The following is an 18,288-nucleotide window of genomic DNA, read 5'->3' as shown; positions in this document are numbered from 1 at the left end:
ATACTGTCAGTCTTAGTTGGAAATGAGGAAAAAATTAATTCTAGTCACTTGACTGGAACAAGACCAGAATATTTTGTCTGTAATGCAAGTGGGATGTCCAAGTATTGGCCAGTTGTTTCTTACTACTTGTTCTCAAGGCAAGCCAAGCTTTTTGGTTTGGATATCTTAATAATGGATGTGGGATATGCTGAGAACATAAGTGTTTCTTCTACATAGTCTAAAAATATCCTTGTAACACTTGTGAATCAGTGTGGTTTGTTTTTATTTTTTCATTTATATGCAGCAGTGAAGGCATGTGCTCAGTGCCCTCTATTTCTATCCATTTATCTATGGAATAAAAAGAGGTGTAAAGCATCAAGTGTGGAGAGGGGTGATAGCAAATAGACCTAAGCTTTGTAGCTACAAACTGCTGAATAAAGTTTAGCATAGCAGAGCCTGGTTTTGTTCAGTGCCTATTGCATTAATTAATCTCTATCACACAAATCCACTCTTTGCATCCAACTATTTACATACCTGGGTTTGTGTACTTATTTTGAATTTTCTTTAAATTACCATTTGCTTAGCTTTTCTTCAGTGGGTACGTTTCACACCTTTTTCTTCTCTCCACAGAGTTCTTTGCTGTATGAGCTCTTTTCTGTCATGGTTCATTCTGGAAGTGCTGCTGGTGGCCATTATTATGCCTGTATAAAATCTTTTAGTGATGATCAGTGGTACAGCTTTAATGATCAGCATGTTAGCAAGGTAAAAATAGTAATTTTTGTTATGTTTTGTACTCATACTTTGTGGTTTTTCTCTTAGCTGCCCATAAAACCAGTTTCATTATACATATTTCAAGTATTTCCTTGATTTCATCATCTCCTAATGTCCTGCCATATGCATACGTTTCACTCATCAGCTTAAGTGATTTCTAGTGGTTTGGAGAGTCTTTATTTATGTATCTATGTATTTTTGTGTGGTGGGGAAAGGTGTTTCTGCTTGGCAGTGGTGGTGGGATGGTTCCTAAAGAAGCTGTCATTCATGTGCAGACCAGGCTGTATTTCAGATTTTGTCTTCTGTACATGTGAAGAGCATTTCTTGCTTAGAGAAGTGTTTGTAGATCTGTTGCACTCCAGACTTTGCTCTTAAACCTGTCCAGCTGATGGAGGTGTTCCAGCTATCATCCATAGGTACTATTGCAATCAGGAAACTTGGTCTCTTTCTCTAAGAAGTTCCCACTTTAAAAACAAAAAAAGTATGTTTGCATTCATTGTAAAATGGAGAGCCAAATCACTTTGAAATTGATTTTGGAAGTCAGCAAATAAGCAAAAATAAATTATTAATATAGTGTGTTGTGTAATGCCATGTTTCCTTGTGAGAATAAATGCATCTCGATTAGTGCAAGTTTCTCAAATAATCATTACATTGATTTTCTGTTAGATAACTCAGGAAGATATTAAGAAAACATATGGAGGATCTTCTGGAAGCAGAGGATATTATTCCAGTGCTTTTGCTAGGTTAGTATTACTGTAATGTTACTTCTCTTTCTGGTAGTGTTTTAGTGTAATGAGATGAATGGCCAAGGTGCATATGCCTAACATATTACATTAAAAGTATTAGCAGATGCTTCAGGTAGTTGTAAGAACTACCCTGACTGCTGTTTCAGATCATTAAAATAATGTGATATTTATTTTTAAAAATCATTCTTGGTTAATGTATAACTTAGATATGATATAGCTCCTTACTGAAAGATAAAGAAACCAGAGCAGTTTCTGAAGCCAATATTGTCTCCTGAGTGATAAATTCACTGTCTCTTCTCTTCCCCCAGCTCAACAAATGCTTACATGCTGATATACAGACTGAAAGATCCAACAAGAAATGCAAGTAAGTTCAACAGCTGTATTTGCAAAAGTTGTTTGTTTTTTTTTTTTTTAACTTAAATGTTGCATGTTGTGGTTTTGTTTGTTGTTATGAAACAATGTCATAAAGTACACTAACCTGCATGAAGTGCGGTATTTATTTTATCATAATATAGTGATACCTTGAGACTTTTATTATCAACTAATTCACTTTTTGGAAGAGTATTGGCACTTATTGTAAAAATGGATTAAGTGCAGTCATCAGCTTTAGTGTATTTCTCTACTACAGAAAAGCTTTACTGGTACTGGAATCTTTTGCTACTATCACCTTCTTTGTTGCTGATAACATAAGCAAGGGGAATAAAAGACTGACTTCAGTTTAATTCAAATAATATAAAAGAGAACAGGGCATGGTGTAGTGGGAAATTTATGTGGAAAAAGAGTGGGGTGACAAGGCAAGAAAGATAACTCAAATATACCTGTAATGCCTAAAGGTGGAAATGTAATGCTTGCTGTGGAAAAACTCTATTTTTTAAAAACTATTGCTTTGTTTTTACTGGCAGAGTTTCTTGAGGCGCATGAATATCCAGAGCACATTAAACAATTGGTACAGAAAGAGAGAGAATTAGAAGAACAAGAAAAGAGGCAACGTGAAATTGAACGCAACACGTGCAAGGTTAGAATTTCTGCTGGACTGAGTAACAATACATTGCTAGTGGGAAATGTTTCTGCAGTAAACAGTGATTTTTTTACTACAGTGCAAGGGCTACTTTGTGATAAATGTTTGCACTAACAATTCTTTTAAACGAATTGCACACCTTTTGGAAAGCTGTACATAGTGCAGGCATCTGTTAGAGGTATTCATCAGACATTTTTGTTGAATTAATGTATTGCATGTGAATTTGAATTTGTATTAAAACCAAAACAACTTAGCACTTATTTTAAGCAAAATTACTTCCAAAGAATGTGTAATGCTGCACATTGTGTTTTGTACTGTTAAATCTTTTCATATTGTGACCCTTCACTTTGTGCAGTGTTGTTTCTTAAACTAATTCTAAATAGTTACTTGGCAGAAAGAGCAGAATTTTTTCAAACCCTAGATTTAATGGCAAAGAAAATTGGATCTTAGTGCCTTACAAGCATGGCAGTCAGCTGCTCTATCTATGAATTAAGTGATTTTCTGAGGAAGTTCTCTCACTGCAAAATGTGTAACTCTCTATGCAAAAAAGGAATTTCACATTCATTGTTCATATGTGCATTTGGCTTTGGAGCATTTGCTCACTGCCTGTGCCCACAAGATGTTCTGGTTATAGAAGCTGTACCCTAGCTGGGAGAAAGATTCGTATGCACACAAATACCTCATGTGCCTTTGACATACTCTGTCTGCAGTTGTATAACCAGCTGAAAGGAAACTATGCCACAGCTGAAGCAGAGCTAAAGGTGTATTTCATATTAGATTGCATGGATATGGTGTTTTCAACTTCAATGGAAAGACATTTGAAAATGCCTTCATGATAATTTTTCTTCCTTTTGTATTGCATAGATTAAATTATTCTGCATGCATCCTACAAAGCAAATAATGATGGAGAACAAATTGGAAGTTCATAAGGACAGAACACTGAAGGAAGCTGTGGAAATAGCTTACAAGGTATGCCATGTGTAACAGAATAGTTAAATTGTTTGTAGTGATTTCTGCTTTGTGTCTTCAGATTTTTAATTGGTAATACTGTGGGAGTGTTTGAGAGGGCTTGGCTGTGGGGATTTTTTGGGGGGTTGGTTTTGGAGGCTGCTTCTTGGGAAGTTCTGTATAATGGGTTTTTTTGGTTTTGTTTTTTTAAAGGTGTTCTAGTTTGTCATTATTGATGAAGTTTTCTGCCGGTAGCTGTCAGCTGATTGCTGATTGGAGTGATGCAGCCTGCCCTTGTAGAAAGCAGTATGATCTGGCATACCCTTGTTTTAAACTCAGACAGTGAGAGTTGCTGTTAACTCACTATGACCTCAGCAAATTGAAAGAATTCTGAACACTTTTATTGGCATTGCAGTAAAAAACCTTATATTAGATACATAATAACAGAAGATTCTCAAGAATCTTCCTGGGTAGCTAATTCAGTAACAGGAGTGAACACCAAGGCCTGTTTGATCTCTGCCTTCCTCAAACAGGTGGGGGCTGAAGACATCAATTTTTTCTCACCTACTTGTACTCCTTGCTTCTTGCTGTGTATGTTTTTGGCTAGGAGAGCACCAGCAAGGTATTTACATATTTGGGATGTGCTGACATCTTCTTGAGATGCACAGTTAGTGGATGTGACTCCCTCCAGCCTCAAAGATGCCATCTGGTAGAAGTGATAGGCAATATATTCCTCTGAAAATACTTCTGGGAAATGTCTTCATGTGCCTCTGTACATACTTTTCAAAATTCCCTCTTTTCTGCATTTTCATGCAGGCATCTATATAGTAGAGGTGGCCTTTGAGTGCCAGTAAAACATCTATATTGTACTTCAATATCTGTATATAGGCCTTGCCCCAGTAGGTGCCAGTTGATCTTGATGGGCTGCAGCTGCAATGTCTTTCACTGGGCTGCAGCTGTGGCTAGTGAAGGTAGCTGGGATAAAAGGGAGTGGGTTGGCCAGTCAGGGAGAGCCTGGGAGGAGCCCTGACTAAGAAGGAACCACATGCAGAAGGAGTCCATGCTGTGAAGATCTGCAGCCATAAGAAAACACCGAGAGAAGATATGGGACTCGAGGAAATATAACAACAACACATCTATTTGAATTTGGAAACATGTATATATATTGCATGTATAAATGCATATATAACATGTATCTATATTGCAAAATATCTGTGATGTGTTTTCTAAAACCACAATGGCTGTTGTGAATTCAAGGGGTTCTTGGATGTACGCACAGTGAGGTATTTCTAGCTTGCAGGTTAAGAACTAAACTCAGAGCTAAGCTGTTACTGATGTTAGGGGGGTTCTGTGTGTGCACATTGCAGCTGATGGATTTAGAAGAGGCTGTTCCCTTGAGCTGCTGTCGCCTTGTCAAATATGATGAGTTCCATGACTACTTGGAGCGCTCGTACGAAGGAGAAGAGGATACCCCAATGGGTTTGTTACTTGGAGGGGTCAAGTCAACCTACATGTTTGACTTGCTGTTGGAAACAAGAAGGCCTGACCAAGTTTTCCAGTGCTATAAACCTGGTGGTAAGATATATAATTGCAATATATGCTTTTAGTCTATCCTTATCTATATTGTGTGATGGCACAAGCACAGAGCTGCAAAACAGCTTCAGTATGAGATGTTGCAAGAAAAAAACCTAGATTTTACAGTCAATATTCAGAACTACATAATGTACTGTGCTGCTGACTTTGCTTCTAGTTGAAGCAGGTCTAAGGTATACTAAAATTTGCCAAACTGGAAGGTTTTTTCTTTTTTGGCATTAAATTTGATCAAAAAATGTAATTCTGAAATTGGACTGCTTTTTGAGTTTTCACTGTTTGTATTTAATGCAGCCCCTTAATTATTACATCAGATAAACATTCATGTGTTTTCTTTGTCTGTTGAATTTTCTCTGTGTATATGTGTGACTTTGTTTTCTTTTTTCTCCTCCTGCAGAGGTCATGGTAAAGGTTCACGTAGTCGACCTGAAGACTGAATCTGTTGCTCCTCCAATAAGTGTGCGAGCTTATTTGAATCAAACGGTGTCAGAGTTCAAACAGCTCATTTCAAAGGTACTTTACAGTCCTTATGGACTTGTGTTACAGAGTTTTCATTTGTTGTCACTGTGAAGTGTGTCATGATTTCCATACCTCAAATGAGAGCCTGCACCTTTTGCAGATCATGCTGTGAGTCCTGTCCAGCAGGGTTCAGTTAGAAGCTACAGCTGAGTTTGTCCATCTGCTCACTCCTGCTGAGAGCAGCAGGCTGCTTCTTGCTTCCATGCAGAGTTAGTACCTTTAACATCCTCACTGAGAGTCCAGCTGGTGACACAACTAATGAACTGTTACCACACAACTGAACCTAAGTGTAACTTCCCCCAGCTTTAGCATTTGACACCCAACATCCAAAGCTGTCCACATCTATATTACAATCCTTTTCTTCCCAGTAGCCCCGTGTTACCAAGATGCAAATTGATTTTTACATGGTTTGAAACCAAGGGACATTACTGCTTCCGTTGCATTGGAAGACACAGATTGCATTTGCACATTTCTGTGTAAAATAATTCAGTAGTTGGTGTAAGTTCATAATATTTGTTATAAAATATGATTCCAGGAATTTGAGTTCAGTCTAAGAATTAAGTGAATAGTGTGCAAAACCTGTTGTTCAAGAATATTTTTAATTTTCAGTTGGTTCATACGTTAAAGATAAGACCATTGTCATAAATGATTTTCCACTTCTCTGCAAAGCCAGGCCATTTTATGCTTCTGACCTTTTGGGAAAACTGACACTTACTACATATTAAAGGGTGGAGGAAGGGTACTGGGACTGAACAGGTTTGGGAGATCTTCCCCCCGTGTTCTCTTTTGCAATTTCCAAGTTGATGAACAAACCTGCTCCTTTCCCAGTGAATAATCCCAGAAATGCAGCAGCTTTTTCAGTTTTGAAGGCATGTGTGATGCCCATGTTCTGTCCATGTCCTGCTTTAGGCCACACACCTGCCTGCTGAAACCATGCGGGTGGTGCTGGAGCGCTGCTACAACGACCTGCGGCTGCTGAACGTCTCCAGCAAAACTCTGAAAGCTGAAGGCTTTTTTAGGAGCAACAAGGTACCTCCTCTGTTTCTTGAATTGTTCATTCCTTGTGTTTGTGGTTACCTGTTGTGTTATAAAAGGCATGGACAGGAATTGATAATGGATAACTGTCCCGGATTTTGCTCTGTAGTGTGTGGGTTTCTGTGCCTGGTACAGTGGTGCTGGTGAGTACTCTAGGCAATTTATGAAACCAAATGTGCATAGGAGAGAGTGGACTGAGAATCAGACATGTGGCTGTTACTCTGGTTCAGATGATGCTGAGCTTAACAGCCTTGTGAAGAACACTGTTAAAAGTCAAGCATTCTTAGGGATCAGACTATGAAACCTGCTATGGATGTGTTTGCTAAAAACACCTGAACAACTGTACCTGCTCTTAGTAGTATTAAACTTCCTAAGAAACAAATATCAAAACTAAAAGCAAGTTTTTGGTGGGTTTCCATCTTAAACTCAGTAGTATTCACTGTGAAGATTCCCCCTGGACAATTTACATTATTTTTTCAAAAAAGACTTTTAATAAATATTTCCAATAATAATTGTATGATGAACTCAGAAGAAGAGTAACTTAGCACTCAAATAACTTTAACATTTTAAATGCATACATTGCCCTTTTTTACTGCTGTAGAAATAGCCCATCTTTTAGCACATTTTGCACATCCTCTGTCTCTGATGTTGAAGCTCAATATTAAATCATCTTGATGAAGGAAGATTAAGGAAGACTTGGATGGCTCACAGCTGAGCAGAACAGTGGCACTGAGTTGCTATTCAGTTACTTAGAGGCCTTTCTCAATCAATGTTGCTACAACATGGAGCCCTTTGACAAAGGGAAGAGAGCCATTTAATTTGCACTATTGTTGGACATGTATACATTTAAAACTTCTTATGACACTGTACTAGAAAGTAAAGACAGTCTGCTGCAGTGGTGGGTCTCATTGCTGCCATAACAGTGCTGTGCACAGGTGAAGGATGCACGTGGTGTGCTCTGGATGTGTTTCCTGCAGCTTGTCAGTCTGCTTACAGTTCACTCCAGTCTTAAACATGGTTATGTAAACAAGGAAAAGTGAAATCATTATTGTACTGCAGACTCCTTGGTCTGTCTTTTTCTAAGCGTGTATTTTAACATTTTGATTAAAAGGGATGTTTCTTGATGGCATTATTTCTAATGTGTGCTCAACCCCGTGTTTGCTGTTGCATTTGTTTAAAAGAACACTACATGGTACAACACTTCTTTCCTGTTCAGGTGTTCATTGAAAGCTCAGAGTCCTTGGACCGCCACGTCACATACACAGACTCGCAGCTGTGGAAGCTTCTGGATCGCCACGCAAACACCATCAGACTGTATGTGTCATTGCCAGAGCAAGCTCCTGGCTCTCAGCTCCGACGGGCCCTTTATCAGAAGTCTGCTGGGGCTGCAGGCAACTTGGAGGAACCTTGTGAAAGAGTAAAAGGACCTGTAGGTAATATGAAATCCGTAGAGGCGATTTTGGAAGAAAGCACTGAAAAACTTAAAAGCTTGTCCCTGCAGCAACAGCAGCAGCATGAGGGAGATAATGGAGACAGCAGCAAAAGCACAGAAGCCAGTGATTTTGAAAACATTGAGTCACCTTTAAATGAAATAGACTCTTCAGCATCAGCAGAAAACAGAGAACTTGACAACCAAATTCAGATTTCTGATGCAGAGAATCTGCAGTCCGAGGAGCGGTCGGACTCGGATGTCAACAACGACAGGAGTACGAGTTCAGTGGACAGTGACATCCTCAGCTCCAGCCACAGCAGTGACACTCTGTGCAACGTGGACAATGCCCCCCTGCCCCTGGCCAACGGGCTGGACTCCCACAGCATCACCAGCAGCAGGCGATCAAAGGCCAATCAGGGCAAGAAGGAAACCTGGGACACAGCAGAAGAGGATTCTGGAACAGACAGTGAATATGATGAAAGTGGCAAGAGCAGAGGAGAAGCACAGTATATGTACTTTAAATCAGAGCCCTACACTGCAGAGGAGGGTTCAGGAGAAGGGCAGAAATGTATGTATTCTTTTTTAAGTGTCTTAAAAGAATTCTGTGGGTTTTACTACTTAATTTATGTGCCGTGTTAAATACGTCTAATGGCAGCATTGAAAAACTTGATTATAATGTCAAATTAAAGCTAATGGAAGTGCTGACAGGATGTGATGTTCAGCAAAAATCTATTTTGATCTTATTATAAGTGATTACATATTTGAAAAGTGTCTTACTCTTTTGTTTCTAAGAAAATGAACCTCTGCTTAAGTGTATTGATGGTGTTCCCTGAAGAGCAAGCTGAGTTGCCTTCTAGTGAAAGGATCATAGTTACATCTGCTGCTGCTGATTCACCTGTTTCAGAATGCACTTATTTAATGTGGTTAAAACAGCATATTTCTGTTACCATTTAGGCTAACAAACCTGAAAAGCCTTAGTCATTTGACTGTAAAGAAAACTCAAATACACTTGATATTGATGATTTAATTCACTAACTGAAATGCAGTGGGTACAGCGAGGCATATGGCTGACATGAAAGTATCCAAACAAGTGCAGTGTAAGAGCCTAAGTGGTATATAATTGTCATAAAAAATAAATAATTTCAACAACTCTCTGTACCTGCATGTGCTTTATAACTAATGGAATAATAATAGAAGAATAATAGGATGTAAGATAAATATTTTCAAAGGCAAAGGCTTTCATGTCAATCCAGAAATCTGATTGTAATAATAATAGATAAAGAAGAGTTTCTCACAGAGAAATTGATTTGCATCTACTAAAGCTTTGATAAAATGACTCCTTTAGCTTGGAATGGTCTTTCTTTAGGGCTAATTCTGAACTGCTTTCATTTTTGCCTGTTTTGTTTTGGTTGGTCTAGTTGGATTCAGGAACTACTTGTTTGCAGTAATTTTGATGTTATCATAGTACACATAACAATTATCCTGAGGAGAAAGCTTTCTTTTATTTTTAATATAATTCAAATTATTTATTTGTTCACTTCAGTATTCTGGATAATTTATTCTGGAGTGTCATGAAGTTACATAAATCATGATATAGTTTGTAGTGTAGTACAAATTGCATGTATTAAGAAGAACAATTTCTAAAGGTAACTATTCCCTTTACATTCCAGAATTTAATGTTACTACAGTTGTTCCTTAATAACACCATTATTCCATGAAAAAGTCCCTTAATCTGGATTTGAGCTTGTCTTGTGATAGCCTGTGGCCTTCCAGAACACAATTTACCTTTTTAATGCTGAATGCCAGGAAGGAATATAGAAGGGGCTGGGTGGCTGTGCCCAGCCAGTCCCAGCACCAAAGCAGCTCCCTGTCCTTTGAGGCAGAGAAAGATGGAGGAGGATTTAGCAGTTGCTCCATGGAATTCTGTTTGTTTCCTCAACTGCTGTGTCCCCCAGAAATATCTGCCCATAACCACTTAAAATATAGAAAAGTTTTTAAAGGTTATGATAACATCATTAGATAAAGTGTAAATGTAGCCAGTAACCATAATTCAGGCTTTTCAGTGCTCTTTTGCTGCAAGTGCTAACTCTGAATATATGACAATTGTATGTGAGTGCTTTTTTTTGTAGCAAGGTGTTTCATACCATTTTTAATCTTTATTTTTGCTTAGGGCTGATGGTGCATGTTGATAAAAGAATTACACTGTCTGCCTTCAAGCAACACTTGGAGCCTTTTGTTGGAGTTCCATCTTCTCACTTCAAAGTCTTTAGAGTCTATGCCAGCAATCAAGAGTTTGAGAGTGTTCGGCTGAATGAGACCCTTTCATCATTTTCTGATGACAATAAGGTTGTTTAGAAGTTATTTTCAATCATTGAAAGTATATTGGTACAATATAGATAAAGTTAATTTGTAACAGGTGAAAGAATTCTTTTGGTCTTGGTAGCACGTTACAAAACACAATTCTGATTTTGATACCAGTTCTAACAGATATTCCTTTTGCATTCTAGATAACTATTAGACTTGGAAGAGCCCTTAAGAAGGGTGAATACAGAGTCAAAGTCTATCAACTCTTGGTAAATGAGCCTGAGGTAAGGCATTGCATGTTTCAATGCTGATTCATGAAAATATTGGTGTGTGCCTTGGCCGAGGTTTTGCTTCGAAATCTCAGAAAAAAATGAAACTGCTTTTCTTCATATTTCTCCACAAGGGATATAGAAAGGATTTAGAGAGGAAGTTAAGAGATTATTTCTGTTCCAAGTAAGCATTTGGAATGTGATTTACACTATCTCTCAAGTGTCTCTATTTCTGTAGTGTAAATGGAGAACAAGTGAATCCTTTCTTTGTTTCCCTTAAAAGTGTGACAGTCATGTAGCCTTCTCTCCAAAGAAGAAACTGTTTGCTTGTGGCTGTGGTTTCCAGTGATGCTGAACTGATCTAATTCATCCCATTCATGTGCTGCAGATAGTGCTGGTCAGGAGGGTTATCTGGGTAATGGTCCGTCTGCATAAGGCAAGGCTGAAACAAAAGTGCCTCTTTTGCAGTAAGGCAGCTCATGCTTGTTACATCTTCTGGGACATGAAAAATACAGAAGTGGTTATATAGATTGTGGACTGGATAGATTGCAGTCTTTAGAAGTTGATTTTGTATGCACTTCAATTTTATTTTTTGGACAAAATTGCAGAAGATGTATTAATAATGGATAAGAGACTAAGCTGAACTGCTAAAGCAGGGAATAAGATAAATTTAAAAGCAACTTCCATGGATGGAGCTGTGTCTGATCATGAAAGCCAACAAAATGGCATTTTTATGATGGTGTGGCTTATTTAATTTGAAAGCTCCTTTGCCATTGTGTGGAATGTGAATGTAATGGTAGCATTAGCAGTAGAGCACAGGCAGTATTTCTGCACAGGCAGGCAGAGGGTTGGAGTGCCCTACCAAAGGGCTGCTGCTACACTAATTAGTTCCACCCCATATTAGTGAATTCATTGCCTACCTTGTTAACAAGAAACTTGCTGATCTTTTTGCCATGTGGATGGGACGGGTCACAAGGCATAAACAGTGGTACAGTTTTCTGTTTGAAAGAATTCTGTCCTTTATCTCTTTTTATTTATGTTCACAGCCATGCAAGTTTCTTCTAGACGCAGTTTTTGCTAAAGGAATGACTGTCCGACAGTCCAAAGAGGAGCTGCTTCCTCAGCTTCGAGAACAATGTGGCCTAGACTTGACAATTGACAGGTAAACCTGATGAAATATCATTTTAAAATGTGTTTGGGGATTTCTTTCCTCTTGTGGAGAAAGAAAATAATGAAAGAAGCAGAAATAAATTGCTCTGGTCTTTGAATCAGTTTGTGAATGCAAACACTAATTCAGCAATTCTTTACTTTCATCTCACATAAAATGAATTCTGTAGGGGGTAACATTTACATAGAATTGCTTGCAATATATCTGCAGCTTTAGATCTCTCTAATGATGATTTCCTTCAGAAAGGGGGGTGTTAAGTAAATCAGTTCTTAAAAGAGCCACCTGCTCTCTACATGCAAGCCCAGCATAGATCACTGCAGCAAACTGCTTGTGCAGCATCACTGTGTGAGTGTACAGCACTGATCTGGGCTATCTGCCCTTTACCATAATTGGGTAATCCCTAATTAGGAAATGGTTTTCTTCCTTTAAATCCCTTCATATTTCCTGCATTGAACAAGTGCAATACAAACTTGTTTCCCTTGTGTTTATGAATGATTCAGCACTAAGCCAGCAGTGATGCCCTGCTGTCAGGATTTCTCCTGAACATTAAACTTGTTCCTGTTAAACTTCACCAAGCCTTGAATCAATGAGTTGTAGTATTTGTGTTTTGTCAGAAAATACTCAGTTTTGATCTCTGCCAGTGCTAAGTGTTCATGAGCAGATAGAAACTCTCACTGGGGTTTTTTGTGATGTATTTATAGGTTTCGCCTACGAAAGAAAACCTGGAAGAATCCAGGCACTGTGTTTCTGGATTATCATATCTATGAAGAAGATATCAATATTTCCAGCAACTGGGAGGTCTTCTTAGAAATACTTGATGGTAATGATTTCTTTTTAAATTAGTATTAGTGATGACTAGGTAGCTGAAATATGTACATGCAGATACATAATGCATTTGTATAATTTAAGTTGGCCCAGCAGTTCAGTCATTTAGTAATTTTCAGACAGGATTGAAAACACTTCTGTCAAGGAATTTGGAACCAAAGCTTCTGTTCATCAAAACAATTTTGGAATCAAAGATGAGAGAGCAGAATGTTTCTGAAATTCTGCTTAAATATAATTTAATTTATGCCATTTCTTAAGCATTCTTTTGCATGTACACTTAAAATTTTGATTCTGAATTCAAAAGTAATTTAAAGGTAAGAAAAATGGGCCATGCTCTTTGGCCTCTAGATTAACAGGTACTGCAGTTAATGTATAGATGAAGAATGTGAATTCCATTCACTCAGGAATGTTCTTCCTAGGCATACCTGGTTTAAGAAGTCTCACTTAGCTCTTAGTCAGGTATTTTGGGAGCTGTGTTCAATTCTGGTATTTTCAGTTTTAATAGAATTATGCCAAGGAAGGTATCAAAATTTGAAATGAACCCGGAGATTCAGGAAGCCTGCAGATTCTTTTGGACATATGTATCAGCTCCTGCTGTAGTTCAGACTTTACAGCTCAAAATTTTTATTAAAAAATTTTGTTCAGCTCCTGCTGTACTGTTTCAGTAGTGAGTAGGTCTTGGGGATACAGCTTTAGACACTGGAGCCCACCTAACTCACCTTGCAGATTACAGGGCTTCCAAGTGTTCTGCAACAGTTTCCACCAAAACAAACATGTAATGTTAGACATAAATGTCTAATCCTCATGTTCTGCATGCTAGATGATGAAATTATAGGCTAATTAAAATAAAAAATAAATCACTCCTTGGATATCATTTCTGCTTATCTAATTGTAATATAAACAGTATTGTTCCATCAGCCAGAGACCGCTCTGAAACCTGGAACAAGGTATTAAAAGGCTGGAGGCAGCAAATACTGAAACTCTTGAAGGTGGTGGGTGAAAAGATTATTTGAGTAACAAGTGTAGAATTGGTGAGGGAAATCTAGAAGTTAAAAGGGAAAAGCTTATTTTGGTAAAGGAGGTGAAGCACATGAAGAAATACCAGATAGCTGAGGAAGGTCTTGTGCAGATGCCAGATCTGGAGTCAGCCTCTGGTTAGGGGGACAGATCTGCCATGGATAACTGAGCTGGGCTTTATGGCAACAGCCCTATGGCTTCAAAGAGATTCTGCCCATGAAAAATTCATTGATAGGAGCTGGTAACAGAAAATTTCAACTAAATCATAGTCTTTTCCTCTTCCCCTTTTTTACAAGTGAACTGCTTGCAGCACACTGGGTCACTTGATTTGTGCATGTATCTCTAGGGCAGTCTTCCATATTAAAGTATCTTTAAGCTATGGACAAACTCTAATTTAAAATAGGATATTTTGCAATGTTAATACAAAAAATTTCTTTCTTTGCTAGGAGTAGAAAAGATGAAATCCATGTCACAGCTTGCTGTTTTATCGAGACGATGGAGGCCGTCAGAGATGAAATTAGATTCTTTCCAGGAAGTAGTACTAGAAAGCAGCAGTGTTGAAGAATTAAAAGAGAAGGTAAAATGTGTAATATGATGCAAGTTTCTTGTGATGACCAAAGAGCCTTATTGATGTTCTCTGGTGGGAAGCACAAGGATGTCACAGCCTCAAAAATCTTGTTGTGTGGTGATTATTTTTCCCTGGGAACTGATAACCTATCCCATCCCATTACCAAACCACTTGAATTATCAACTTTATTTCTTAGTTTCACCTAATGGTCTGGTCTGAAAGTATTTGAGTGAATAGATGCAAAAAAAGTCACATCGTGAAGTTTAAGCAGCTTAATAGTACCTTTGTCCCTTATCATCAGAAAACACACATGAAAGAAAAGCTGAGCTATTGCCCCAAAAGAAAAGAAAGAAAAGCTGAGCTATTGCCTCTTGGTGTTTTTTCATGTTAATGTTTTGTTATTCCAAAATACCAAACCTTTCAGCCTCCTCATATTTGAATTTAACAACTGTTGCTGTATCAAGTAGGCTGAACTATGTTTTGGTTGGAAAAAAGTGTGGCTGTGGTATGGTTTGGTTTTACTCAAGGTCAGGATGCTCTAACAGGTAAGCAGACCTGTGTCATGCCAGCAGAAATCTGAAACTGTTTTGTTAATTCATGTATCACAGGGTTCCACACTTGGAGAAATGTTTATTTATACATGGCAATACCCAGTTGTTAGGAGGCCACCTTGGATGTTGAGGCCAGTAAAAACTCTGGTGTCATTGACCCTGAGAATTCATAAATTAGGGGTGGTAGTTCACAGGCTGGGTTTATGTTGTACAGATTAAGCTATGGGCTGCCTTCTTGCATTCCTCAGGTAGAAATGAAGGTTCTTGCATGCAGTCAAGAATTCCTCCTCACTTGTGTCTGAAGAAAGAGTTGGCTGCCTTGTTTTCTTGCCTTAAGAATTGATGTGCAGGGAGCAATTTTCTTTCTTAAAGTTCTGGTAGGAAGTGCAGGTGTGTGGAGGTGGATCTTAGTCATGCATACTTTCCAGCTGTGCCTGCTCCCAGATTGACTGGATAACACCTTCCATGTGACACGGGGTTTAACTTGAGGCACTTGGTCTCTTTGTATCTTGGAACTTGAATGTTATGAATTAATTGTTTCTATGAACTTTTTTTGTCTCCCCTTCAGTATTAAGAGAAGTGTGATGAAATGCTGTCACAGCAAGCGTCACTTGTGACACACTGGTAACGTCAGAAATGTTAAGAATGTGTACTTGTCACTTCAGTTTTGTACATTGGAGGACTTGCAGATAATTCAGCTTCTAGATTTGGCAGCTGTTCACTTTATGTAGACACTGTAATGTTGCTTTGGAATAGTGTTAAATGCACCATTTCTCTTCACAGCTAAGTGAAATAAGTGGAATACCCTTAGAAAACATTGAATTTGCAAAGGTAAGTAAAATTTTATGGTTTTTTACCCTTTAATAGTACAGATGTGTGATTATGAGTTTTATTGTATTCACTAAGCAATTGCTTTTTTCAGGGTAGAGGAACCTTTCCCTGTGACATTTCCATACTAGAGATTCATCAAGACTTGGACTGGAATCCAAAAGTATCTACATTGAATGTCTGGCCTCTGTACATTTGTGATGATGGTGCAGTAATATTTTATAGGTGTGTATTTCATTACAGTATAATAAACAGTGCAAAAAACCCCCTGTGGTTAACATTTGTGGGGTGATGTAATGGACAGGAACATAAAATACCCTTTGTTACCTTAAAGAAAAGGTTTGAAATATTCAGCTGAAATATTTGTGCTCCTCAGCTTCCTAAAAGCCTGAATATTAATTAAGGTTAAGAAAACAAGAACTGTGTCTTTTTACTCAATCCTCCCTCCTGAACCACTGATATTAAAGCTAGTTGTTATGCTTGAGTGTGTATCTGGATTTAATTTCTTAAAATAGAACCATATCCCATGTGGAGTTAGTGAGAGTCTTGCTGTAGGTTTTGGAGAGCAAGGATTTATTATCTGAGTTTATTCCTTTGAGAAATTAGTATGGATTATTTTTAAAAAGCCTGTTATGCTAAAAACTCTGTTAATGTGGGAAATGTTGATCAGCTGAGGGCAGGAGTTGAGGACTGAGAGCTTGAATATTGTCATTTCTCCTAAACTTGGTGGGGCAGCCTCATGGACACATTGCTGTGGCAATTTGCATAATGGCATGTGGGCTGGGGAAAACCAGCTGGTTAATAATGTGCTGGTCCTGATGAAAATGACTTGGGAGAACATCTGGTGAGGGCTGGCTAACACACAGCTTCCAGCTGTTGGCACTGAGACCAAAAGCAAAGCAGAGCTATGGTTGTCTGTAAAGAACAGGAGTAATGTAAGGGAGATGGAGGAGTATGGGCTTGTTTCTTGCCCTGGTTTGTAGTCAGGCAGAACACTGAATGTTTCTGCTGGAAAAGCAGGTTTGGACACATTGCCTGTTCCTGCAGAATAAAGCAATCCCTAAGAAATATTATGCTTAGTTGTGGTTTTTATGAAGTTGCTCCAAGCCGAAAAAACCCCAGAAGTCTGCTTGTGCTTACTGTATTGATCTGAATTTGAACATATGTTTACATTTTAGGGATAAAACTGAAGAATTAATGGAATTAACAGATGAGCAAAGAAATGAACTGATGAAAAAAGAAAGCAGCAGACTCCAGAAAACTGGACACCGGGTAACCTACTCTCCCCGTAAAGAAAAAGCACTAAAAATTTATCTGGATGGAGCACCAAATAAAGATTTGACTCAAGACTGATACTTGCTATAGCATTTTCCCTGGGGAATTTTTTTTGTTTCCAATCAAAAGGTTCACTACTACTGTGTAGTGCCATTACGGCAGGACATTCATTAGGTGTAAAGCGCTGACACCAGCACAGCCGGGCGGGGCCGGCCGCAGGCAGCGCCCGCTGGCCTCCGTGGGACTTGGAATCATGTTGTGCACTAGAGTCACATGTACTGTAAAGCTAAAAGGGATGTGCAAATAAAAGATTAGAACTCAAAAGTGGGCGGGGAGGGAAACGAGTGGAAATTGTTGAGGACAGTGTGCACATAGTAGCTAGTGAAACTAGCCTCCAACAGGATACTCATAGCTTAATAATAAAAGCTGTGCAAAGGCCATGAAAGAATCCTTTTCTGTTTGTTTCACTGATACACGCATTACCTCATCAGAGAGTCTGGAGTAGATGTTAACTCATTGGTTCTAGGACAGCGGCGGGGAAGGGCCGGGCGTGGGAGTGCTGCAAGTGTCAGGTTTTAGAATATTCTTCCATAAAACAGGGGGTCAGAGAGTGTCTGCAGGAAGCTGCTGGCAGGCCTTGTTTGTTTGCAGAAGTGCTGTTGTAAGGTAAAGTGGTTTTTAATAGGTTACCGATGAGCAGCTCTAGTGTATTGCGTTCAGTGTGTAAATAAAATCTGCCCTATCCATTTACCAGAACTGCAGTTCAGCTATTTACCATGCTATTCTTTACACATATCAACATTCATTGTGTACATTTGGTAGTTGCCTATTTAAATTTGTATTCATTTTATGTTTGACGATGCTGGGTACTTTAGGGTTGTACTTCCCCTTGTTAATGAAGTTTTTGTTCTGTTCTGCTACTTTTTGTACATTTTGTTTTTAAGACTATTACAAGTTTGCATCTTCTCCACCTGCTGAAAGTCCAGTTTATTTTTTCCCAGAGTTGATTCCATAGCTATATGTAGTCAAATATTGGGGCAACCTCTTAACACCTCAACGTACGAACTCAGTAGGTCAGGCTGTGGTGCAAAGACTGATGCAGTCAACATGATTTCATTGCAAAGCCTAGGAACAGCAATTTTTTGCTTTGGTCCATAAAGATCAATAGAGAACAATTCTCCATAGTTTTTGGAAAAACCACCTAATTTATAACAATCAAAAGATTTTGGTAAACTTTTTCATGCCAGATGCTGTTTACAACAATGAACATGCCAATAAAACATTTGTTCATTCTGTTGTGTTATTTTAATCATTAAATGCTGTGTTTTTTATTTTAAAAATTATGGAACTGTTTCATGGAATTACAGACTTCCCAAGGCAGTGCTGGAATTGCAAGGCTGTGTGTTTGTGTGTATGTGCACACCCCCTCCATGTACAGAGTGTGA

The 18,288-nt window shown here is 38.5% G+C and overlaps 1 protein-coding gene across 2 annotated transcripts in view; it reads left to right on the top strand.

Moving 5' to 3' along the window:
- Window positions 1-18,152, top strand: part of USP47 (ubiquitin specific peptidase 47) — a 32,553-nt gene extending 14,401 nt beyond the window's left edge. For both annotated transcript variants that reach the window (XM_058025781.1, XM_058025780.1), the window contains exons 10-26: window positions 610-741; window positions 1,417-1,493; window positions 1,805-1,860; window positions 2,399-2,511; window positions 3,379-3,483; window positions 4,830-5,037; window positions 5,450-5,565; window positions 6,481-6,600; window positions 7,823-8,606; window positions 10,209-10,384; window positions 10,546-10,626; window positions 11,658-11,773; window positions 12,481-12,599; window positions 14,068-14,198; window positions 15,524-15,571; window positions 15,663-15,793; window positions 16,747-18,152. In XM_058025781.1, the coding sequence (XP_057881764.1) occupies window positions 610-741; window positions 1,417-1,493; window positions 1,805-1,860; window positions 2,399-2,511; window positions 3,379-3,483; window positions 4,830-5,037; window positions 5,450-5,565; window positions 6,481-6,600; window positions 7,823-8,606; window positions 10,209-10,384; window positions 10,546-10,626; window positions 11,658-11,773; window positions 12,481-12,599; window positions 14,068-14,198; window positions 15,524-15,571; window positions 15,663-15,793; window positions 16,747-16,921 (2,688 nt within the window). In that variant the 3' untranslated portion in view covers window positions 16,922-18,152. The remainder of the gene's footprint in view (window positions 1-609; window positions 742-1,416; window positions 1,494-1,804; window positions 1,861-2,398; window positions 2,512-3,378; window positions 3,484-4,829; window positions 5,038-5,449; window positions 5,566-6,480; window positions 6,601-7,822; window positions 8,607-10,208; window positions 10,385-10,545; window positions 10,627-11,657; window positions 11,774-12,480; window positions 12,600-14,067; window positions 14,199-15,523; window positions 15,572-15,662; window positions 15,794-16,746) is intronic.
- The last annotated feature ends 136 nt before the right edge of the window (window positions 18,153-18,288 follow it).

The sequence above is a fragment of the Melospiza georgiana genome, chromosome 6 (genome assembly GCF_028018845.1).
Source record: "Melospiza georgiana isolate bMelGeo1 chromosome 6, bMelGeo1.pri, whole genome shotgun sequence".
Lineage (NCBI taxonomy): Eukaryota > Metazoa > Chordata > Aves > Passeriformes > Passerellidae > Melospiza > Melospiza georgiana.
This window is presented reverse-complemented; position numbering and strand designations above follow the sequence as displayed.